The sequence below is a fragment of the Pavona decussata genome, unplaced genomic scaffold (genome assembly GCF_977016875.1).
Source record: "Pavona decussata unplaced genomic scaffold, jaPavDecu1.1 SCAFFOLD_84, whole genome shotgun sequence".
Taxonomy (NCBI): domain Eukaryota; kingdom Metazoa; phylum Cnidaria; class Anthozoa; order Scleractinia; family Agariciidae; genus Pavona; species Pavona decussata.
The window spans coordinates 911664-937953 of NW_028145502.1; the positions used below are offsets into that span (position 1 = coordinate 911664).

Consider the following 26290-nt stretch of genomic DNA (forward strand, 5'->3'; position numbering starts at 1 on the left):
ATAACTATGCCGGAAAAGCAGATCTTAGCAAGACCTGATGGAATCCAAAAAGAAAATTGGGGGTCACCACGCATTTTTCAGCAGGAAAGCTTTAAATATAGAACAGTGTATGGTATTTTCTAGCTCAACCATGTATTGTTGAGAGATAATTGAGCTTCAATTTGTACAGAAAATGTCATACATTGTTCTATATTTTAAAGCTTGGTAGAATTATTGTTGCTTGATTATCTCTGAAAAATGCACGGTTACCTCTAATTTTCTTTCAAGTGGCTTTATTTCCACATATTAATTAAACACAAAGAACAGGAATTAGGGAGAAAGGAATGTGGAGGTGTGAAAACGAAAACCCATGTGGTTAAAAAGTGTTTACACACCTGATCTCTTACTTAACAAAAGGATTTCTGTATTAAACTTAATCTTAGCGAGCGTACATGCAAATCAGCAAACAAAGGTAAGTAAAATAAATGAGTAAGTGATGAAAAAGAAGAAGAAAAAAAAACAAAATAAATAACTATGCAGGAAGTTAAGAAATCACTCTCAGTCTTCGGATGAAGCCTGATCATGGAAGATGAAGATGATCATGGATTCCAAGAGCCCTAGCTAAGATCTGCTTTTCCCACATAGTCATAAACTTCACAAAAATACTTCTGTACTACGAAGGCACTGTCCTTAAGTGAAAGGGTAAGAAATTTGAAACGGAGGAGGGGGAGGGGGGGGGGGGGAAGGGAAGGAGGAGGTAAAAAAAGGAAATTGAGAAGTCATTTGAGCTACATCTTTTGGATTGGTTGGTTTATTCGAAGCAAAGCATCAGTTGTTTTAATTCTGTAAATAACTTGACATAACTTGCTACATAACTTATTCTTGAAAATAAAAACTTGCCTATAGTTCTGTATTAAATTACGACATAAAAACTTATTTATGGCGACAAGACAGCTTTTCTCGACATGAAATGTTTGCTTTTTTGCGAGTTGAAAAAAAGGGAAGAAGGAAAAACTGAATTAGACTGTGCAAATGTCTACATTTTCTATGCACCTGTTTGTGTTTTGATTCGTTATATTAAAAAAAACGTTGATTGAATGATACCTCTATCACGTAGTGATGTGAACTCAAGGCAGAAACGGGTGGTGATGTTTGGATGTTGAATGGGGTTGTTGCGTTGTCGTTTTCGAAAATTTCCATTTTCGATCGTTTTTCATCGTCTACGAGTCTCCCTTTGAAACCCTCTTCTGATCAGGGCAGCGTATCCCCGTTTTGAGGCGGTTGTTTTGATGGTTACGAATGGACTTTAAATATCTGTGTAAACATATCCGTTTTTAAATAGCAATAGACAACCTTATAAATATCCATGGACGCCTTTTACACAATGACGAAAATTGTTCAAATACCGCGAAATATAGCTGCAGTAAATGTTTCTTAGAACATTCTACATGTTAATGTTTAGTAATAAATGTAATAATAGTTTACTAGCGTTTTATATCAATGCATTTTGTTATTTTGTTTCATGCATTCAGTGATTTTCTTCTGGATCTTCATAACACGTTGGTGTAGATTAATGTATTCATCTCTTGCTGGCCGTAAATGTCAAAAACAATAGTTAATAACTAAACTAGGAAACTGACGGAAGCTCTGTTGGCTGTAAGCAGGGCAGCTTGTTGAGAACATTTTGTCTGGTTTGTATCTACCCCTTCCACGTGGAAGTTCACTATCGCTTTCTTGACGCAAGCTACAAAGATCTACAATGTGTTTCCGAGAAGTCAATTTGTTTCTATCCAAGCATTATTCCTCGATTCCACCGGCGGCGTTCGTTATCTTGGTATGGCTGTTAAGCTCGGCTTAAACCGCTCTATATCAACTTGGCTTATCCTATACTGATTTACCACCTGTAATTTTTTTCACTTGGGAAAGGAAAGAGTTATGCGTGCAACCACTGTTCTGAAGCCTTTATCTTTGTGAACGGTCACACTTTAGATTCCATCCATAGACTTAGAAAATGAAGCCATCTTCTGTGTCATAATAAACAGCATGGGCGGACAGTGGTTCATAGCCCTGTAGCAAGTTTGGACTTGAACGTTAGAACCACCTTGTACAGAATTAAACGACATCAGAAGAAAGTATTGCTTATTAACTTCCACTTGAAAAGCTCCAATAAAGTTTCTTCCACTGTGCCAAAAGATAGAGGCGCCTTGTACAGCATAACAAACAGTAGCTTTCGTATAAGCAGTCCCGCTTCGGGATATCACCCACCAACTCATAAATTAGAACCATCTTGTACAGCATAATAAACAGCACCACCGGAAAGTACTGCTCAGTAGCTTTCATTTGAATGGTCATACTTTAGGATTTCATTCAAAAGCGCAAAGTTAGAGCAGTCGGAAAGTAATGTTCATCAGCTTTCACTTAACACTACAGCTTTTCTTTCACTGGCTCAAAAATCATGAACCACACCATTACTTCGGATCTGACCTCTAGATGTGCAGGGATGTATGTTCATCTGTGGGCGCTGCGGGGTGATGGGGTCGGTGATGGGTCACGTGATCTCGGGGTCAAAGGTGAATAATCTTCATTTCGTGAGTTGTATGGAACCGGCGTTGCTACCCTAAGGCGAGGCGTGGCAACACTTGACGATTTCTGCACCAGTTCTTTGCGCTTTTGGGTTAGGTTTGTGTCTATCCTGGGTTTGATGTCGTAGAGTTTTTTCTTTCTTGCTTTTCTCTCTGGTTTGGGGCTCGATGTTATACTGCTAGTTACACTGGCAGTGTCTGATTCTTCGCTAAAAATGTCAGGAGGAGGCTGTGAACGAATGAAAAATGAAAGCAAAAAAATAAGAATCACCAGGCAGTAGACCTGCACCCTTCAAAAGCTCTATTTTCACTGGACCCTGATAACCTGCAGCTGCATTGTGTTTTTAGGGTTGGGAGCATTGTTCTGTTGTTCGTTCTTTTGTTCTCTCGACCAACCATGTAAGACGTTACAAATGGTGCAGGTCGCCCCTCAGCAGAAGCCCGAACTTTCTAGCGCCGAAGGGTGTGACTCAAACCAAATCAGGGAAAACATTTTTTTCAACGTTGGGTAAGACTCAGGGAATTTTGCATCAAGTGAGGGAAATCTAGCCTCAATTCTACCGTTAAGTCAGGAAATGTTATTTAAGTTTTTGTTGCCAGAAGGTTTGCTTTAGAGTTTTGTTGTTAGCAAAGGTAATGTCGTGCTAAATAATATTTTCAAAGGAATTGATTTCTGTCACTTCATCTCTGACTTTATTGCCAAAGGATTTGTCTTGGATGGTCTGTGAAAAGTCAGGGAATTTTCTTTATCTTGATAAATGACTAACCAAAAGCTCAAAAGCCAGACCTGAATTTGGTTTCAAATGTCATGTGACTACTATCACCATAACCACTTCAGTTCAAAGCTTGAAACATCAATTCTCCAGATTTATTAAGAAGTATTTGTTATAGACATTAGCTGTGAGAATTTGGTGATCCGTTTTGAGAATAGGTTTAGTTTTCATGCTTTTTATAATTCCCCTCACCTCACTAATTGAAAACATACTGATGTTATTAGGAGAAATTAGTGTTACCTTATTATAGGAAATTAACAATGCACGTTGACAACGCGAAGAAAATTTACGTTACACTAAATTAACGCGAATTTTTCAAAAGTTAGGTTTACATGCATTAAGGTGGCCGAACACAGTTTTAAAGTATACAGGTGTTAGTAAGCGTTATTTGGAAACTACGTTCTTCTGGGTGCCCGAAATTGGTGCGGTGCAAGATCAACTAAAAAGAAATGAATTTTGAAACTTGTTGTTGAGCTAGGTCCCGTTGCCATGGCAACGCAGCGAGCTATTGACCGTCTACAAACAATAGTTTTCCTTTATTTTTGTGTCTACGGCTTCTAGAGAAGCGTAGACACTATGTCATCGGGTTGAGTGAAAGAGTGTAAGAGCGTAAATGCCACAGGAATCCCAAATGGAATCCTATCGAAAGCCGACGCTAATCCTCGACTGACCGAGATCTAAGCGATTGTATTTCCGGATCAGGACAATGGCGACAATACGGTAAATGATGTTTTCCGATGTTGATTTGCTTTTTACAAATAGTTTAAGTGATGATTTGAACCAGAATTCTGTAACTTCTGTAATTTTCATCGCAAACGTGCCCGAATTTACTGCGAGTGATCGCTTTGAACAAACACGGAGTGTCTTCAAATTTTACATGCGTGTTTGCACGCACGCAAAAAAAAACTGAAAGTTTTGGCCTCTAATAGCAAATGCATCGTTTATTTCAATAAAATATTTTGTTGGAAAAACTTTTTGTTGACTTTTGTGTCTTTGCCAATTCATATATGCGTTTGAGAAGCGACAAGGACAATTTGCATAAGCGGGTTGAAATTTGATATGCCAATGGTCTTCATCAACATGCCGTGAATTTTAGATATTTTTGCGTTCAAGTGTGTTTTTCGGCAAATGATTAATAGTAACGATATCATTTTACGTCAGAAAACACTTTGTTTAATCATTCCAGTTTAATATGCAGTTAATTTTGAAAGCCAACAATATTTATTTATCTACTGCGCATTTTAAACCACTCTAGGAAAAAGTTAATTTATGCGAAAACTATGGAAACACGACAGGAGTCAAAGGGTTAAAGGATGCTACTTGCCATTCATTTGTTCAGTATAGATTAATTAATAGTTTCTGTTGCATTTTATGCCTACGTTTCAGGTTAGAACTTTGCTTTCAGTACTTTATGTTTAGAACTTTGCTGCATTGCTTTCAGTACAAAGTTGTGGTTCACGTTGTAAGATTTTATAATATATTGTTTATGTTAGAATAAAGTTACAGTTCTCTTCTTACAAAATGTTTGTGGTAAACGATACCAGCTTAATCTCAATCTCACCAGTATTCTGTGCAACATTTTTACAACCATTTTTTTTCTCTCTATCCTATTTCCACTCCTCCCTCTTCGTTTTCATTTCAGTCTTATTTCCCTTTTCTTCAATTCTTTTATATCACATTTCTATACCATAACTGCAGTAGACACATGCAGTCTGAGACTGCCTGTTTTTAGAAAATGCACTCGTTAGATTTTTTCCATTTTTTGTCTCTAGAAAAACTCACAAAATACTGACATAATGACACTGCTTTCATGTAACTTTAACAGAGGGATCTTCTGTAAATATCCGTTTTGCACTTTAATGTTTTGTGAAGATACCCTCTGTCAGATTTGGATTTTTGTTTGCATGCGAGTTAGGCTCTTAGAGAACTACTATATTGCTAAATTTCACGAAATTCTAACGAGCGGTTCCTGAGAAAACAGTTCATTTCCATTAACACAACCAGTCACAATTTTTTGGTCAAATGCGCATGCGTGGCTTTTAAATGGGTTTTCACAGCAAAGATTAAAAGCGTGCAAAAAGGCTTAGCTCTTCGTGAAATCGCTTTCTTTGGTCGGTGATGAAAGAAAAAGGGTCACAAACGATACACTGGATTATTTTAAGCGCAAAACTTAACTTTGTGATCAATTTGATATAAAATTAAGGGATCACTTTATCGACGCCATATTTTGCTTACCACAACCCTAGCGCGCGCTTACTATCATCATTAAAGAATGAAGCGATCAAGCGCGCGCAAACTGTGTTCGGCCACCTTAAATTAACGCGAATTTTTCGATAAGCATCTTGCTTTATTTACTGCGATTTTCATAATTCTGCAAACTCGCACTTTACATTTCTGAATGCCAAAACTGCGTTTTGGCTTCCGTCAATAAAACCTTCCAAGACAAGTGCACGGATGTTTCTACGTTTTTTTTAAAGCCGAAAATTTGGTTTTGAAACCTAACTAGACCCTATCAATTCAAAAGAAAGTGACTCTGAAGAGCCAGTAGAGGAGTCATGAACTAATGAGGTTTTGTAATGAAATAAAGGTGCTTTAAAATAATAATGTTGTAAAAAAGCGTGCATTAAATTTACATCGACATTAATTAAGATACATTAAATAAACGCGAATTTTGTAAAATCACGTTAATAAAGTGCTTTGTTAATTTCCTATAATAAGGTAAATCAAACTGCACTTACATCGTCTGTTTGAACTTGTGAATGACTCATCTTCAGCTTAACTGTCTGGGCTTGACTGTCAATCAATGTCGTTCTCGCTGTCTGCGCATATTTCTCGCTTAATTTCGCATTTATAGTTTGTGTGTTTACATCCGCTACAGGCGTCGGTTCTTCCTCTTCCGTTTGCATCATGACTTCCGCCTGTTCTATTTCCGGTTCCGGTTCTGTGAGCATGCAGGCACTCTGCGTCCGTACAATGACTGTTTGGACCTCAGCTGTGTTATATATGACTTTCACTGTTTGAGTGTGGGCCGCTGTAGTAGGGATGACCGGTGGATCCACGTAGACTCTCTGTTTCAAAGAAAAGGGAAATCTTAGTTATAAATACAAAAGTCAAGCCTCTGTACCTTCACTGGACAGAGATAAGAATTCGTATGATAGGCGGACACCCCGCTAACAGAACCTTTTTAGCTTCACGCGAAGCAATGTCTCTTCAACCTTAGTACATTACAGTTCAGTGCGCAATCCTGGCCTGACAATATTTTTCCTTCCCGAATCCCGCGGGTTCCAGGTACAACGCCGCTTTCTCAACAAAATCCATGCCTGTGCAATTGTAGGCAGTACAGAAGCGTTGTCAGGAAGACTCCTGGGAACATGAAAGACTTCGGACTCAGGATGCGTAAAGAGCGTTTTTCGTGATGTCTTGTGCGTGTTTTGTTTTCTTGACCTTCGGAAATTTGGGACGGGAGCGTCTCGTCCAAACTTTCGGGCGGTCAAAAAGCGAACAACGAAGAAAATCCCGCGGTAACGCTTGCTACACAGGGTACTGCGGACTCGATTTCAGAAGAAACTAATCTCATAACAGAGGCTCGACTCACTTGGTAAGACAACGATTGTCTTTAATAAGGAGGTATCCTTTTAAATGCATGGAAGTTCAAGCAATGCATAACTACAGTACCTCTGTCACAATGCGTGGCTCGCCCTCCATTGTTCTGTTCGGTACACCACTGACCATGTAATCCCAGTCTTGAGGCACAGGAGCACAGGAGTGAGGCGATGAACACGCGGCCAACTGGGGACGAAACTTCTTTGGATCTTCGCACACGTTACATTCACATCGGCTGCAGTTGTTTTCATGTGTTGTGTCTGTGTCGTTACATTCTCGAGCTGCTTTTAGGGCCTTCTTTTTGCATTTGTACGCGCGTTTTAGCTATGAAGAGAGAAACGAAAGTCGACTTATAAAAATTGGGTTAGAACTTACTGGAGACTCCTTGGCCGGTTTGTTTGAAAGTCGATTAACGCTAATCCACGATTAGAAGTTAATCGAGGCTTTCAGGTCGCTCGTTAAAATGGCTTTAAAGGCTAATTTCGAGCTAAAGGTAAAGACAAGTCTAAGTAAAAACTGAGGGGCAAAAATCTTTTGGAAGAATCTTTATCAAGTAGCAATTAAACTCGAATCAAAGTTCCCGGCCGTTAATCCAGGATTAGCTTAATCGGGCTTTGAACAACTGGGCCGTGAGCAAGGCGATAATTCTTTTCAGTTAACACTCGTTTCCATCTTTCAAACTGACCTTGGACATTCACTAAATTTCAAAGAGGAAAATACAAACAAACAAAATAGTGTAAACGCTTGTCGAATGAGCGACTTGGAAAACTGGTGGCAAACGTTCACAAGTTGTAAGTTCCATCGAGGACATATCTTGTCTTGTCAAAGGTAACTGTATTATTATTATTATTATTATTATTATTATTATTTTAAGGGCCTCCGGTAACGCAACTATATGACTCTTGTTGCTTTGAGGTGATGACAGTGAACAGTGGTGCAAATTGTGGTGAAATGCAGTGCAGTTGGCTGATGATGATGATGATGATGATGATTAGAGTGGCTACTGATTATACACGCACAAAGCCTTACTGGTCGTTTCTTATCTTCTGTCGTTATTTTCATTGAAGCTGAGTATCGTGTTAAAAATGCGTCAATAATCGGTTGCCACATTGGTCACACAAAGACAATTTGTTGTTCTCTTTCCTCAGTCACCCTATCGACCCTATGCGAAGTGGCTTAAGTTTAATATTCGTTTGTTTATATTCAAATAAGCCCTATACTAATCTCGTCCTTGTGTTAAAAAATCAAAAGAATATTTATCTTGAGCGAGGCTTGTTGGGCTAATTTGAATGCAGAAAAAAGAATATTAAAATGTCAACCATTTTTGTATAAGATCTATAGCTGCCCTATTTCCTGCAAGCTTGGTGGGCTCACCTGGGGAAGGACTCCAATGATGAGCAGTGCCGCCGAGAGCGCCATGATGAGCAATCCAGTCACACCGTAAAAGGGATTTGGATACTGACGCACGCGCATTATGATTGGAGCCTCAATAACGCACATGACCGCTGCTATTCCCAGACAGAGAGCACAATTTCGTGTGTTATTACACAACGGTAAACATAACCGACGTGCAGGCCAGGCTGCTAAGGCGCCAATCAATAGGAGAATTCCTTTTGGTACAAGCAGTAGCGCCAGGGCCCCCTCCTCGTTGTTAGAAACACATTGTTCAACGAGGAGTGGGCGTTCTTCATAGGGACGAGGCTTGGAAACCTGCAACAGAAATAGATAATATTTGACGATTATTTACTGGATAACACTCTTTGGAAGTGGATAATGCCAAAACCTTCATCGAGTATAGAGTGAATAGTTTATATCCCGCGTCGACACACCGCACTAACTTCTGGCTCATATGCAGGGTTACGGTCTCAGCTTCACTCAAACGTCTTTCGGAGATTCACGCCAATCCGACCACATGCTAACAGATAGATAGTTTATTGATAAAATACTTGGCCGCCCAAAAGCTGAATTGCGTGTTTACATAGATACAAAACTAGATATGCGAGTATCAGAATAGATAAGAGTCTAAAATACGAAATGTATAATTAATTAAAATGTACAATCGATCGAAAAATACTAAAAGTCTACAAATATGCATTATCGATACAGGATCGTATCATGAAGCTATTCGTAAGACGGGTTGTCTTATGTGTAGGAATAAAGCGCCTGTTGTGCTTTAATACATAACGAGAAGGCCCACAGAAGGGTAGTAAACTAGGCAGACGGTGTTCAGGTCCCTTACTTAGTGAGCGTGATCACAGTCAGGGTTCATTACATCCTCGGTGGTTCTCTTACGTCCTCAAATTGGAGACAGGACCGCCATTTCTACCTGGTCATCCGAGTGACATGAAGGTCTAACCATTTGCAGATGTGAAGGCAAAGGCAGCATCTTTTCCTCAGTTATTTAAAGACCCTGAGTGTGGTCTGGCCGGGGTTAAAACGCACGACCTCCCGCTCAGCACTCTCAATTACCACCCTCGATTTAAATTAAGTTTTACCACCGTCAATTAAAATCCGCTCAAATCTTAGAGTTGTGTTATCATTTGAATAACTGAACCCAGCATATAGTTACACTTACCTCTCGCAGAACTTTTACAGCTCGAGGCTCAAAAATAAGTTGCCAAGTGACCAACAAAATGATGTCACTTACAAGAATAACAACAGCCATTATATGCATCCATGTCCAGGGAATCTGAATTGGGGAGAGAAACTAGTTAAAGCTGTGGTCAATCCGAATTATAACGGGATTTGTCATTAAAGCAAACATGAAGGAAACTAGAGAAGAAGGAAGAGATGGTAATAGAAGAACGAGAAGGAGAGAAGGCGAAGAGAAGAGAAGAGAAGAGTTAGGGAAGAGAAAGCAGAGAAGGGAAGGAAAGGGAAGAGACAATGAAAAATATCAATCCAGTTGTAGTTTACTGACCGTACATCACAAAGGTACAAATAAACGCGCATGCGCACCTTTTTAATTGTTCTTGGCCTCCAGGACACAACTCTATAAGCAAATAGAACTCTAGGAAGCACGCTGCCCAAGCACAATGTATACCCCAGGCTCAGAAACCAGGAGCGGGCCTGGAAAAGAAATAGATACCACGCATGAGTCTAAAGGATAGAAAACGTTTTACAGAACTAATCTCGAGACATGTCGCGCGGATGGCTTTTTTAAAATGAGGGAAACGATGACAATATATAATACATAAAGTCGTTATTGCTGTTACGAAGATATTTTTTCGCAGATCATCTCTAAAGTGGCTATCCCTTTCAAATCGAGTCAAGTGATCTTTATTTAAGCAGGGTGACCCTTTCAGCATTAGACTGGTATCAATAGGGATCCTGCATAATTTATGACTACTACAAAGTGAAAAAGGGAATCGAAAATAATTTATGTAAAATAAGAAGTAAATAAAAATCGTCAAACATCGCATACGATGGACACACGGATAATTGGTCCCAGGTTCTCGTCACATATTGATCATGACTAGAGAACTAGTAATAAGGATAGTGGCGCTAACATCCACAATGTCCGACAGCTTGGAATCATTTGACTACACAACATTGAGACGCTATTGTTTTTTATTTTATTTTTTTTTTATTTTTCGTTTCAGCAATCTCTGGAAGTTTAAAAAATGGAATGTACGTTGATACCTTACAAACCCACTGCAGTGCCTCAAAGGAGACCAGAGCACCATCAAGTCCAAACAACACAACAGAGAATAAGCTGAGCATGCAGCCCATAATAAGCATCTGAGTGAGGTAAAAACCAGAGTGATAGATGACCCTTTAAAAGAGGAAAAATAAGTAATTAGGCTTACTCGATAGGACCAGTTATTTTCCAATTCCGTTTAGAACTGACACAGTTTCCTAAAACCCTTTTAAACTAGGTAGTAAAGAGCTCCATAAACAACGTCTGGCAATTCTAAATCCATCGTATCGAAAAAGATCACGACAAATATATTTACCCACAATTCTTAGCGTACGAAATCCCTAAAACGCTGATAAAAACTCACAGGAAAGTTCTAAAAACTTCAAACCTAGCATACACAATGTTAGCACAGGGACGAATTTCGCAAAAAATGTGGCTTTTCATGTGTTTTTTGGCCGTGTTACTGGGGGGTTCGCAAGGTATTGTGGTAAAATGTACCGCCGCCATCTTTTTCCATAGGGTGGATTGTATTTTCTGAACTATTCGTACGGGAAATAAAGCCTCTCGAACTATTTTACCAAAAATGTGACGGAACTAGGGAGGGGTCGGGAAAGAGCTCCAGTCCCACACGCACCTTATTTTATTTATTTATTTTTTTTAATTCAGGCTAGCTGAAACGTTTACGCCTCGAACCCTAAAGGGCGATTTACACCGTACGACTTTGTCGCATGCGACAAGCTTACGACAGGCCTACGACAAGAATTGTTTCGTCTAATAACATGTACGTCAAAAAATGTAGGATTTAAAAACATGTTGCAATGTTGACGAGAGTTGTGCCTGACGTGGGCAGCGTGCGCTCTAAAAATCGCATGCGACAGTGGTAACAAAAAGTCGTACCGTCTAAATCGGCCTTTAGACTTCCATTTAAACGAAGCCCTGAGGCGCCTTCCATTTAGCCAAAATGTTTGGTGCAACCAGTTGAAATACAAGTGTTCGCGTGGATTAAACGGAAACTGCGCATGCTCCTGGAACAAACGGACGACCTCGGAGGTACTCCACTTTTTCCGTTTCAACCGGTCAGGACTGAAATGAACGCTCCATTTGCACAAAATTTATATTTCCACTTTGTTGTCTTCTTGTGCCATCACGTAAATTTTTTTCTTCCAGTAATAAGATTTCAAGTGGGGAACGAAGGGAAAAAAGCCATTCCATTTGACACGGAAAACTTCCGAATTTCTATCCGGAAATTTTGACTAAATGAAAGCACGCCTGAGTCCCTACTGAATAAGGTGACCAGCCTGGCTAAGAACATTGTTTTCGTTTTTCTTGTAATCCAGGAAATAATAGAGTACCTGTGACGTCTGAAAACTATCAGCAAAGCGTAACAGAGAACACAGCAGACGAGAAGAAACCCAGAGAGCAACGACCACGTGATGAAGAGAGGAAGTCTAATGTACAGCCAAGAATCAGTTGATGCTTTCCTTTGGTAAGGCCGCCCGGCTGCGAATCAACAAAGGTCAGCAAATCAGTATACCATACCATACCATACCATACCATACCATACCATACCATGCCATGCCATGCCGTGCCATAACATGCACAGCCATGCCATGCCTTACCATACCGTACCGTATCGTACCGTACCGTACTGTACTAAACTGGCCATTGAGACAAACGGACTGAGTAGAGAAAATAAACATATCCCAGTGATCAACAACTAATTTCCCCTTACATATCATTATACTGTCAACTACATACGTAAGGAGAATTGAAAAAAAATACATGAACTGCGTGTTACTATCTTAGCATTTGACACTGCCTGAAAAGTTTGGCCCACAGTGACACGGTCTTGGTGGTACATGGCAATGTGAGACTCTGGGCAGGCCACTCTCTCCTTCAGGCCTCTCTCCTCTCCTTTTCCGATCCAGGAAGAAACAAGGAGATGTCTGCACATCGGCTATGACAAACTAGCTTCTAAACAGGCTCTTTCACCATTCTGAAATAATGCAGAATGAATTTCAGGAACATAATATGACGTACCTGGCCAGTGGACATATTCCAATGTCAAAGGTGTACTGTTACCTTCGGAGTGTCCCTTCAGGGTGAGGGTGGGGGGATTGTAGTCGTACACACCGACCTCTTGAGCACCAACTAACGAAGTAAAAAATTGATTAATCTTTCTGAGGTTGCAAGAATACGAAGTCAATTTAACTAAACAAGGCGTTTCAGTTTAAGGGTTTTTTGAAAGTCAAGTAACTTGCAACTTACTCGATTTCCTAAACTGCTGGATGAAAACTTTACATTTTCTGTTCCCATTCTCGTCAAACGCAACTTCGCCCTAAGATGTTATAGAAAAAGAAGATGTAAATATCGCCAACAAATGCAGTTTCACGGACTGGATAAAATATTCTTAGGATATGTAACCATACCTATATCTGAGTTTGATAACCCGCTTACCGCTTCTAAATATAGTATGAAGTCAAACTGTTTGGGATATTACAGAGACAAAACCTATAGTATCTATCTCTGATAGAGTCACTTCTCGATATTGATAAAATCAACAACGAAATCAAATAGAACACAGCCTAGTTCTTTTTTACAATTAATACAAGGTTACGTTTTGAATTGCTTTACATTGAAGGTTGTGTAGGAGCGTCATAAAGTGCTTTGCTTAATGCTTTGAAGTTGACTCTTCAAGAAAGACCCAAAATGGGTTGGAAATGTTCAGGATAGTGTATCAAAGATAAGTGTCCCACTTACCGAAGGGCCGCTAAATTCCATTTCAAATGCTTCCTCCTTGAACAATTGGCTGACCATAGGCCTGCCATACCCCAGGTCATGTAATCCCATGCCCCACCCACTGAGTATTGGCCGCGCACGTTCAAGAGTAACAGCTATCGCCCACATGGCCTCGTAAGCAAACGGCGCACGCGCACTACGAAACACAGCTGGTATTTCGTCACTATAGTTGGCGAAGAACTGATCAGTAGTCTAAAAGAAAGAACAGACAAAAAACAAATGGTAGACATACATTATGATTGGTGAAAGATTTTTTTAGTCATATTAATGCATCTCTTTCAGTCGCGGCGAATTCGTCACTATTATTGCTCACAAAAGCATTTTTGTAGCAGACCTAAGGGTCTACAGTCCACCAATTTCGTGGCTTTATTTTCTAACACAGCGTTATTATTTCATTATTTCATTTACGTACAAATTACATATAAAACCCACCAAAGAAATATACTAAGGCGCGGTGCATGACCACGCTGCGCTTTATACGAAAGGTAGATTTGTTTAAACTTCGTAAGCTGCCACGCGAAACAAAACATTCTACATCGTAAATAGTCCGTGTTTTCGCTGTTGTACGTTTGACCTGTGTCATATCATTCTCAAAGTGCTACAAAAGGAGCAAACAATACCTTTCCGGAGACTAAGGTTCCGTTGATTTGATTTTTGTAGCAAAAGGTGAAGTGATGGTCTAAAGCTTCTTCCATCTGCGATCTCGTGCATGCCAAGTTATCGGAAGGCTCAGGAACCCACCAATCAGATGTAGAGTTGATATCCGGGATAGAGGTTACTATCCAAACATAATTTTCACCGTACATACCATTAAGATACGCCTGAAAATAAAGAGCGCAAGTATAAAATAATTTTTCTTTAAGGATTACTTTGAAGTATCTACATAAGCATAATTGTACACGCATGGGCAGATGGAATGTTACGCTTGTGCATGTGGCATTCATGTCCCTCCTCGATCGACAAAAAACAGACACAAACAAGAAGTACATAACACGTCACAGTTGTGGCTCTTAGAGATAAAGATAGAGATAGAGATAGATAGTTTATTCTGATCAAAATCGCAGCCAGAGGCTGAATTAGATTAATCGTTACAATAGCAAAATCTAATTAAAGGTAAGAAAAATATAAGAAGAATGTATACTATACATATAACTAGAAATTTAATCACAATTACTATATATAAATGTGTTCATAAGTCTCTTCGTCTTAGCCAGAGGGACATTGTTACATGAAGTGCCTATGCTAATATCACTAGTGTAGTAAGAAATATGGCTCGGTTACCTGGCAGAACACATCTTTTGCTCTGGAGTGGTGAAATGTGCCCACTATGATGTGAGCTCCTTTTCCCTGAAAACGACAAAGAAAACCGGACAAACAGGTTGTAATGACAATAGACCGTATTCGTATTCTCCGGCGGTATTGAACTGGAACTACAGTCAACTCCCTTTATTGTGGACACCCTCGGGACCACGAGTTAGTGTCCTAAATAGTGAGAGTCCGTAATAGCGGGAATTTATTTCAGTCAAACACCTGTAATTTTTATTTTTTTGCCAGAGATTTAGTTCCTGTCCTTATATTATCGGGGTGTCCGTGATAGGGAGGTGTCCGCAAGGCGAGAGTTGACTGTAGCTTTCACACGGGAAATCCCCACCCCCCCCCCCCCCCCCCGCAAAAAGCCTCCATTGTAAGCTACATCCAGTTCTCATAATGGTATATTTGTACGGACACGGTGAACAGCGCCTAGGATAAGCCTGTATTGTATTTATAAAATAATGAATGGACACGGTGAACACCTCGGATAGGCCTGTGTTGTATTGCCAAAAAATTAATGGACAGCTAGCTTCAGTTTCTACGCTACTACACTTTGCACGGCATGGAACTCGAATGGAACAATTATCGATTACAAAATATCTCCTCTTCCTAGTCAAGGCAAAACCTGTGCACATGGACGATGGATTGTTCCTTGTGGGCAGAAATGAAAGATACCTTTAAGATCTTGACTGCAACTGCTGGATCTTGTGTGAATCCTTCGTTTGCAACAATTGTGGTACCGTTACGTTGTAGGCTCTCGGCGAATTCTTTACTTATCTAAAAAAAAAACAGCTAATGTTATTTACAAATAACTGCACAAAGGAGCCTTTTAGTAAAACAATGTACTATGCATACATATACATGTTGATATTAGGATTTAAAGGGTTAAATCGGCCCTACTGTCTATTCTTAGTACTACCCTTGCAGTTTTTAATTGGTTCTTCTACTTGTAACTCAAAGCTGCAAATTACTAAATAAATTGACACCTTACAGTGCAACGAACTCAACCGGGGCCACCCAACATTGATCAGCCAATCACAGGTTACATTTACAACAAAGGAGTCTGGCTTAACCCTTTGGTAGTTTGCAAGCCAATCAAAAACGAGCCCCGGTTGAGTTCGTTGCACTGTAATACAGTTCACCATCATCATCATCATCATCATCATCATCATCATCATCATCATCATCATCATCATCATCATCATCAATCATCATTATCATCGTTATCATCTACATCATCATCATCATCATCATCATCATCAATTTCCTGCTGTAACACCACCATGAGCACGGATGAAGTAAGTGCAATGGTTGTTTTTTTTTTTTTTGTTGTTGTTGTTTATTTTTGTTTTTCAAAATAAATGGGTCAGCTTTGGTAAGAACCATTTAATTTCTTCCCGTTTAGGGATAAGAGAACTCACCTGTGAGTAGTATGGCGATGCATCATAAATCAAGCCAATCTCATCCTTCCACCCGAAGTGTTGAATAAACCGTAAACGAGGTTCATTGAATACGAGTTCTGTGGGCACAGTTCTGAAGAACAGAGGATACCTGTCTCGCTCGATGGTCAGTTCAAGATCAGTTGCTGCATAAGAAAACTGTGGAAACAAAGTTGAGTCACATGAGGAATGTTTGAGGTGAGTACTCTAAACTAGAAAAAAGGCGTAAAATTATTTATTTTGTAAAGCCCTGTTCAAACGGCGAATGATAATCGATGTTTTACAATAGTGAAAAATTCCCGCACGCTGATTGGCTCGAATCTATTGCCTATAAGAGTACAGTCAATAAACATGACGTCAGATGTAACGTGCGCTTTTTCAACACAAAATAAAGTCAATTCCGCTCGTACTTTTTCCATGTTGTTGTAAAAAGCAAATCGACTGTATGTTAAAAACTTGGCAGTGAAACCACTCGCCTGCGGGTCGTGGTTCCACTTGAGTGTTGAGTATTTTTATGGTTTATACTAAAAGGTGGTTTGCAACCAATCCCTAGAGATCCAAAAGACAATGGTGTGGCAGCCATCTTGGATGACAGAACCTTTTGTTTTGTCATCCAACATGGCCGCCATACCGTTGTCTTTTTGGATCTCCAGCGATTGGTTACAAACCCCCTATAAGAGTGTGGCCCATAGAATACTGCCGTCGACTTGATAAATAGTTGACAATAGTCAAAACTATCATCCACATTATCAACTTTCAAGCAGGCTGTCGAACGGCTCAAAGAAACCCGTGAAAGCTGACGACAGTTTCTTGTGAGCCTCTAGTGTCAGACACCTACCGAGTGTAAACATTGCAAACATGGCGTCGCGTTAAGTTACAAAACGTCGCAACATGAATTTTTTCGCGGCGAAAGAGGGCGACTGCCTGCTTCGTTTTCCTTCAGTTGGTGGAAGAACTGACTGAAAATGAATCTAGACAGCACTGGTTGAAAGGACACTTGTCTTGCATTCTGCGCTAACGGGTCCACCCTTAGCCTCCCATGCAGACGTCCTTAGGGGTTCGTCACGCGTTCCTGCCCCACGAACGTCTGCTGAAACGAACAACCACTTCCGTTCGTCGGCAAGTTGCCTTTGTCTGAACAGACCAATCAGCATTGACTCAATATGACAAGTAAAGCCAATCACAAACTGCGAAACAATGGAAATCATCACCCGTGGAGATATTTTTCAACCCCGCTTCCGGATGTACATATACGATTGAAAATTTTCCTTCCACAACACCCTTTGCATTTTCTTCAGTGATTTCACTGAGAGAAGCGGCAAGAATTCCAAGATTTGCCAGTTTGTCTACCTGGTCTTTCATAAGATTTACAAGCGGCGAAACCACAACAACAATCAGTGACCAGCAGCTTCAAGAATTGAATTGTACACAAAAGGTAGAGCTTGATAAATAAGTGACTTCCCATAACTAGTTGGAAGGTTTACGAACACATCAGTTTTCGTCTGTGCAAATTGAACTATGACTTCTCTTTGATATGCATTCAACTCCCTTATACCAAACATTTGGCACACATGACCAAAAACCACATTTAGGTCCGCCATCCTGTCCCGGGTAATATTTTTAATATCAAACACGAGTTTACCCAAAGTTGGGAAACGGCTCCTGATTGGTCCGCAGTCGACGAACGGAAGTGGTCGTTCGTTTCAGCAGACGTTCGTGGAGCAGGAACGCGTGACGAACCCCTAAGGACGTCTGCGTGGGAGGCTAGTCCACCCTTCGACACCTACCACGTGTGCTGGCATGTTTTGTTGACGTGGAACGCGAAATTTCAGTTTTCTTGCCTCCTGACACGTAAACTGTTGTTAGTTATAAACATGAGAGGAGGCCGCGAACAGCACGTAAACAGAACGGGAAAGGTACTCGTTGATTAACTGATAGATTTGATCTTATAGAGCGGTTTTCAGTTAAGTCTCGTAAAACCAAGCCAAAAAATTACTTTGGCTAATCACAACTGACGAAAACTGCGCAACGGACCAATAAGAACTCGAAACAAACACGCGTAACCGGCGTCAAGCGCGGGAATGGCGTGGGAGCAAGTCACGAATTGTTTTGGTATTGTTTCTTAGTGCACGAATTCTGTTAACCAATCACAGTCAGAGCGTAGTAAACCAAACCTCTTTAGTGCATTAATTTCTGAGTATGTGGAGTAAATGTGATTAAAACTAAGAGATAAAAAAAAATTTCAAACCTGTAGAATGCCGAACTCTGGCATTCCTGCATAAGCAGCCACTGTGTTTGCCAAGTCATTATCGAAAGGTCCCAGTAACATCAACTTTTTAGGTTCCGTGTGTAAATAGTCGTATAAAACACTGGTGCCTACACTGAGCTCTCCCTGAAAAAAAAAAAGATACAGTGATTAGAGGGCCTAGATTGTTTTTTGTTCGAAGGTCAAAATACAGGTGGTTGTCAATTCGCATGAAAGTTTCTCATCTTATTAGAGAGAGATTAAGAATTACATTTAAAGCCAACGGCAGAAATGACCACGTGACCATGTTTATCTTATATTTTCCGTTCGCTGTTTTCAGTTTCTCGAGTATTAAGTAGTTTTGCGTTAGCATCAAAGGCCAGAATTATTTTCACTATTCTATGTACTCATCTTTTCAAGAAAACTTAGACTGTAATCTCACGTTTGCCGTAAACGCGATTCTAAATTTCTCAGGAAATTTCCCCATACTGGGAATCGGGCAAACAGGATATAAAATATCTACAACATTGCGTCTGAAATCGTTCTTAAAAATTTAGTTTATTTAAACATTTTTAAAGATATCGGCTGTGAAAATTTCAGGGAAATAGTTTTTATGGAAAACATGCAGTGGATTTATGTCGTACTTCTCGTGGATCGGATTTTAAACGACGAAATCTTGAGCTTTAGAGCGGAACTCCACCCACAGTATTTACAGATCGCCATTAGGCATTTTTTTTTTCTGACAAAGAATGATGTGTAAGAATATGTTTTGAAACTGAACCTTCGTATTTAAGCCAAAATTTATTCTCTGGTTATTGAATAAAACAAATTTACAAACTTTACATTTCTCACCCTTTTCAAAATGGCGGAAAAACCACAGACTTTTTTTATTCGACTCAGTTGTGGAGTCAGACACAATTGTAGCCATTTGAAACCTTTTAATTTATTATTTAAAGATATGTAGTCAAAACATACTGATGGCTTAAAAAGCAAACCTTTTTTAGTTAAATGTGTTACCACTCTTTATTAGATACATGCTGTCGGTCATATATAATGAACAAAGACACCAGGATCATCAATTTTACATTTCAATGTCTTTAGGGTTTGTTATTTGTCAAGATGTGGCCATGTTCTGATTATCTTGTAAACGAAACAAATTCCCAAGACACAATATACAAGGATGGTTAATCAGTGTTTATTATTGTATCTATATCATCTAAGTTTCTTTATTTTTCGTTTGGGATTCAAACTAGATTTTAATTAAAACTGCAAATGTGTTAAACTTTTTAGCATGCATATTTTAAAGCATGCTAACCCTTCATTTTAATTTTTGTAAAATTACTATGTTTCGCAATATAAAAGAGAAAACGGCTAAAATATTTAAAACTCAAACTTGCTTGTCATTGGTTGGCAGCGCTTTTGACAACTTGTTTTAACGCGTTCAATAAACTCCAACAGACAAAAAGACCGGATTATATTAATTTAAATCTCAATAGCTAGCTTCCACCTGTTCTCCTGACAAATGAGAAAAACAAAATGAAACCTTTTCTTACCTCTGTTGATCTTTGGTGGTAAAGAACGATTTGATAATCAGGAAGATATCTAGAATCTTGGTTAATTTCTTCAGCCGCCATCATTGCAGCATAGAGTTCTCCTGCCCCATAACGAGTGTTAAGATCGAACAATCCACCAATGTAAAGTTCGTGTTTTATTCGCGGGTTCTCAGTCGGTTTTTCCTCTGGAGTTGCATTGAACCTAGCTTCTGCGCCGATAGCGCCCCATCTGGTATCCGTTTCGTTGAGAGTAAGTGAAAGACGGACGTTTAAGTTCAAAACGATTAACAAGGTTGTCCAGAAATCGAAAGGAAGCATGCTTCTGTCATCAGAGTTTAAGGTTCATATCAAAACCTGCAAAATAATAGGAAAACAAAACCCTATTTTAGTGTCATTCATGTGTAAATTTTGTGGCTTGTTTTGGCTTGCTTCAGCGGATATCAATTGTTTGCCCGCCCGTCCAAGTTTCATACAGCCAGTTCACTGCGTTTATGTTGTGCTAACAAGAATAAAGCATTACCTTTTCCTTAGGCGATGGCTGGCCGTCGTTAGTAACGCTACAGAAATTAAATAAAATCTGACAAATTATTTTCTGGCTCGGCTCGCAACTTCACACAGTTTTACTTCGTTGCATTCAGTCGCCACCCTTTCTTCCTTGTTCAACATATGTATTTTGCAATACATACCACTTGTACCGAAAAAAAATTTCGGATGGTAATTGGATATTGTTCAGTAAACCAGCGTTTTCATGTCGATCACTTCACTCATAAACATTTGACTCGCTTGCCGGACGCCTTCGCTCACCGAAAAGGACTAAGTACTAGGACGATACATATAACCAATGTTCTTGGGGGTGGAGTGGGACCTGAATCTTCTACCTCCCGTTTCCATTACTCGTAGTGCCCCCTCCCCTCCCCTCCCCCATACATAATTCCTTCCCCAACCAGTGTGTTCTTTACTAATGCATAATTCTCACTTGTTGTCGTTCCACAATTATTATTTTTCTCCCCCCTCCCCATGCAACATTTCTCCCAGAATTCTGTCACCCTTAACTTCTTCTCCACTTTATATACTTGAGTTACAGCTCAGTTTCCTTGCACGCCAAGCGCGATGTAAAAGGTGTATTTGAAATATTTTGGGTTTTTGTAACAGGTTAAAAATTCGACTGTTGGGTAGAAATAGGAAGGACGTTTCCTTTTTGAAAAATATTGTAAACCTACCGTAATTTCTGCGGATGTTTAGCCTTTGGTCATTAAAACGGCTTTAAATACGCTTCATACAGCAAGGTGTTCCTGTTTTTCATCGAATTGCTAAAATTATAATCAATGTTATGTCTTGTCTTAAACTAGAAATTAATTGTTTAAAACCGCAGTATAAACAGACGAAAACTAATGAATAGCCTGAGGATAGACTTGGCCGTTTTGTGGTTATTTTATTGTACGTATCAATTCATTAAAACCCTATATTTTGACGAGACTAAAAAAAATGTATAGGCAAAATGGAAGTCATTTTATGCAACCTTGATAGAAAATGTTAGTTCATAATCTAGTTTTTCGGTTTTGCATGTGACTGATATAATTTCAAGGTGATTATTTAGTAATTTTACTTTGGCATATTGCTTTATAATGACGACGCGTTTCATTAAGCAAACTGAAGATCGATTTCGAGTATAATGGCTACAGTTTTTGTTAATGAATTAACAACCTGGATTAAAAACCCGATCGAAGGATTCTAGACAAAAATTACACTAGTAACGACTAGCTTAGTGATTTGACAAGAAAGGATAAAAACAGTAATGAAAAAAGCCACAGTTTTTTCATACCTTTATCCAAGCCACTAATTGAAATGCTTCGCACTCAGTAGACCGTGCGTTAGTCTAAGGGAAAATCAGCGATCAATCATTGTGTTTTCGTTTTCCTCAGATCAAAGTCGGCCAGGTATCGAACGGTAATAACCCGTAGGATCGGTCATTGTCGCTGAAATTGAATCACTTCTCGTTGCTACTGAGCCAGTGAAGTTAAGCTGTGAAACGGTGGTCTTCTTTAGCGAGACATTTCTATGACTGAATATTTATTAATCTTTGTTTGGATTAAAAATAGTTTTTTTTTTTACATATTTGACAGCGTCCGTAAAATCATCTTAGCAACGTCTTCGCTTCTGACAGCTGTCGCAAATGACCTTGAATAAACGCAGCTCAGCTTAGTATAATCAGTGTATCAAATACAACATTCAGAAATGCTGTAAACATCATCAAGCATGCAAAACTATTTCCAAATACCGACTGTGTTCAATAGTATACACTTTGCATGCTCAGTACTGCGATTAAACAAAATATGATTGGCTAAATCGCTATTGAATATTGAGTCATCAGCTGCATGGTATATCGGAGAGCAGTAACCGGGAAAGAAAGTTTGTCCAAAAAATAGAACAGCAGCTATACGACAATTGCGAAATTTTGAGAACAATCTTTCGGCCAAGAGCATTATACCAGGGAAGTTTGCTTACTTTATAAACCGCCGCCAATTCGTTTATATTATGTACGCCCGTTCTTGATCGTGGAAAAGAAAAAACACAGCTATTGATGGTCACGACATGATTGCGGGTAGACAAAAGCAAGTTGGTTAGTTTCCTTTCAATGAAGTTGACGAGTAACAGTTTACTCGATAATATACATTTATTTTTTACACTGTGATTAGAAAAAATGTAAATACCTTGATGTTCGACTTTTTTGCTTTGTTTTGTTGTGGGAAAAATTGGACGACTGAGACAGGATGGAGGGGTCATTGCTGAATAGTCCAAGAAAAACAAATGAAACGGAAATTGGTGTCTATGTATTAAATGAAAGACCAACGCAGTTTTGAATGCAAGAAAAGCAGTTGCAATGAGAAAACCTCAAAAACTTCAGATTTGAACGGGATTCGATCCCATGACCTCTAAGATACCTGTGCAGTGCTCTACCAACCCAACAGGGAGCTCGTCGATTTGCATGTTGGTAAATTACTCGTGGAAGGTGAATAAATGAAAATGAAATATGACATATCATGAGTATGGAAAGTATGCTAAGATGAAAGATTTAATAGCTGTATGTATATATTTAGGCAACCAAGTAGTTACGAATCTGCTATGAAACCAGTGTAGTACTCAAACAAATCAGCTGTCGAGCCAACGGGGGGCTGGTCATTTAGTGCGTTCGTACTCTCGTGAAAGATAAATATATGACATACCATATATGTATGAACCGCGGATGAAAGATCAATTTAATAGCTGAAAAACCATCGCAGTTATGAGTTCAAGAAGTTACGATAACAAACCTGAAAAACGTCACATTTGACTGAACGGGATTCGAACCCATGGCCCCTGCTGTGGTCTACCAACTGAGCTATCAAACCAATTGGGAGCTGGTCATTTTGTGAATTCGTGACTATATTCGTGAAAGATAAATTTAAGTGAAAGTCAGAAATATGACATATCATTTATGTGTGAAGCGCGGATTAAAGATTCAATAGGTGAATCATTGCAGCTATCAACATAACTTTATAAGTACTTACCCTGATTGGAATGGCGCCCAAATTGCTTAAAGGGGTTCAGTCTACAAAAGTTTTAGATATGTCTTTTGGACGAGGTGTTTTAAAAAAAGATTGTTGTATGTTGTTTAGGTGCCTCTGACGAAAGCTTCTGCACAAGTGGCAAAAAATACATGCGAATTTGCTTTGATTTGACATTGTCTCCCGCGTTTTTCACACATAAACAACCTATGATCTATAGCATCGCCATCTTTGTTGATCTAACAAGTTTGGTCCGTGCTGAGGAAATGTTGGTTTCATTTCTTTTTAAATTGATGGACATCGCTTAAAGATTGGTTCCTTAAGAACTCTACTTGCATTTTGCCCAAACGCGGAAAAGTTTAATGACATCCTCTGCGTTATTGATACTGAAAAACAAATTTGAATCATGTAGTTGGTATATAGTGGAGGAAATTAAACATTCAGCTGAAATTCTCCTATGTTCAGAAAGACGCTTTGCATTTAAGAAAGGATTCGGAAGGTATTATATCAAACTAGTTTAATTTCGCTCTAAAGTAACAAAGTGCGACTTTCGGAAACGGCCAATGCCTCCAGCGTTTTCACTAAATCGAATCTACCCTTGCTTTTAAAGCGAATGACCTAGCAAAACCAAACAGGAAATTATAATTTAAACCCAAAACATCAAACGGTGATAACAAGTACAAAATAATACTAGGAAACGTGGAAAATAACCTACCTTCTCCACAAATTTATCCCTTACAATGATCTAGAAATAGCACCATGAGAAATGGTGGAGTTTCCGTGTTGGGTGCCTTAATCCCTATTCAAAATATATTCAAACGAGATACATATGCCCCAGGGAATAAAAAATTGCTTTTTTTCATTTAATAAAAATAGAGCAAGTCCGAGTACCTGAGTAAACTAGATAGCACTCAACTGGCGAGGGACTAAATTTTGAGGATGTCAAAGTAATTGTCGTCTGATGTCAACGTACTTGGGATCAAGATTGTCACTTTAAGGATCCCGTATAAATAAAATATTTCCATTTGAATGGCTTCGGCAGCCGGTCTGTCACGCAGAGAGAAAATTGTACTTGTAAATTTCAGCTGCAGAGAGATATTCATTTACAACAAGATTATGATATGTGCTTGCTTTTGAAAATCACGAAAGCTGACGTTACTATCCAGACAGGGAGGTTTGCAATTTGATGTGTATATCAGTAACGTATTTGAAAACAACTGCTCAATTATTGTTTCAAATTGCATTTGCAGATCTTTCGCTTCTATTTTAATATTTGTTTGACAAAAGAATAGAACCATAATTGCTGCACAAAACAAAGCGTGATTTCAAAATCTTTCGGTGAAGAACGCTGAAAATGCGATGATATTATTTTATACTACGATCGTGGCGTGTTTTGAACAGCTGTATGGGTTATCATCATCGTGACCCCAATTTAATTTCATGACCTGCACTTCTTGCCGCCGTAATAAAACTGTCTTGCATGAATCTCTGATGAAGCTATTTAACGCATGGTTTGTTTTTATTACAACACAATGAGCCATAACAACAATTTTCGTAGTTTAAACAGCCTAGTTTTGTGTTTGGTCATAATTTGATTTGGTTCCTTATCTGGTTTCTGGCCTAGAGAGTCAGAGAGAGTAGTGAAGGGACAGCTTGCATCTTCCCCCAGTTTCCTGTCAGGTGGACACTATTCAACTTGTGGTCATTTTTATTCTTCGTGATTTTATATAGAATATGCCGACGCTTTCGAGCGCCCTGCCGTGATTTTAGTCACCATCAACCGCTTGATTACACGGCTTAATGTTTGTTGCTTTCCTTCAATCATTTACGCTAATCGATTTCTATCAACCGAACTGTGGGGCGTTTGTGATCGTATCTAAAATATATAATTTTAACCACAAAGATCACAAAAATTTCCATTTCTAAAAAATGTTAGTGTATTTACCTGTTTGTGGAATATTGGTTTTCGTTTTCCTCGGGCTCAGTGACTTTCCACTCTTGTCTTAAAGCCGTTCTCATCGCTCCTCACCGGCCCGGCTTCTCTGTTGTCCGGCCGGTGTCCGCCGAATCAGTGAGCGTGGTATTCCGTCAACAAACAATCATCTTTAACGCCGCCACAACGCAAAATCTAGGCCATCAAGAGGATGTGTAGGAAAGTATATGTCATACAGAACTTCCAGGTTTTCAAAATCTCTCTGTTGGTTTAAAAGCTGGCGTTTTAGAACTTCTGGAGTAAATTCAAACCAAGTGAGAACTCAGCGGTGGTAAATGGTCTTGCGGCGGGGGGATTGGGACTAGTAACACATCCGGGGCCTAATATTTCAAAGGTATGACAAAGCTTTTGAGTGAGTCCTTTGCCTTTCTTCACTTTGATAAATTATCAAAAATTACTCTCTTCTTCATAGTTATATTTTGGCAATTGATATATTATGAAACGTTACTCGCTTCTTGATAGTTATATTTTTGCAGGTGTTGATGTTGACAACTGATATATTATCAAACGTTACACGCTTCTTTATCGTATGCTGACAACTGATACATATATTATCAAAAATTAGTCGCTGCTTCATAGTTGTGTTTTGCGTAAGGATTTTTTTCTTAAGACCATGGAAAATACGAAAGAATTCACGTTAACATTTAAACCAGTAGAAATTAATGAGCAAGAAACTCCGGAGTTTCTTAATTAATCAAGTCCAAGCAACAACCGTGGACGATAATCCGTCTGGTACACGTTGGATCAATTGTTGCTCTGATCGGCTTAACAAATACAAATGATACAAGAAGCAGAGACCGATACAACGTAGAATTACGGTTTAAAGGT

The 26290-nt window shown here is 39.2% G+C and overlaps 1 protein-coding gene across 5 annotated transcripts; it reads right to left on the reverse strand.

Moving 5' to 3' along the window:
- Positions 1-738: 738 nt before the first annotated feature.
- On the reverse strand, positions 739-25745 carry LOC146475309 (gamma-aminobutyric acid type B receptor subunit 1-like). 5 transcript variants are annotated; one of them, XM_085115701.1, is made up of 18 exons: positions 24185-24292; positions 19925-20278; positions 18375-18518; positions 16109-16285; positions 15363-15464; positions 14658-14723; positions 13997-14197; positions 13338-13568; positions 12846-12915; positions 12618-12728; positions 11930-12077; positions 10580-10712; positions 9896-10006; positions 9513-9626; positions 8312-8647; positions 7010-7261; positions 6073-6402; positions 739-2790 (listed from the first exon to the last, which is right to left on the reverse strand). In XM_085115701.1, the coding sequence occupies exons 2-18, from the start codon at positions 20240-20242 to the stop codon at positions 2488-2490; spliced, it is 3147 nt and encodes a 1048-aa protein (XP_084971827.1). In that variant the 5' UTR covers positions 20243-20278; positions 24185-24292; the 3' UTR covers positions 739-2487. The 5 variants fall into 5 exon arrangements, with proteins under 5 accessions (XP_084971827.1, XP_084971828.1, XP_084971826.1 ...); XM_085115702.1 differs by lacking the exon at positions 24185-24292 and adding an exon at positions 22636-22741; XM_085115700.1 differs by lacking the exon at positions 24185-24292 and adding an exon at positions 20445-20684.
- Between the last annotated feature and the right edge of the window lie 545 nt (positions 25746-26290).

Bases quoted from the DNA above. Each gene is read 5' to 3' on its own strand.
- LOC146475309 (XM_085115701.1), bottom strand. From the start codon at position 20,242: ATGCTTCCTTTCGATTTCTGGACAACCTTGTTAATCGTTTTGAACTTA. The intron at 12,078-12,617 runs GTACGTCATATT...GTTGATTCGCAG, and splicing joins GGAATATGTCCACTGGCCAG to CCGGGCGGCCTTACCAAAGG. The intron at 10,007-10,579 runs GTATCAACGTAC...TTTCTTTTCCAG, and splicing joins CACTGCAGTGGGTTTGTAAG to GCCCGCTCCTGGTTTCTGAG.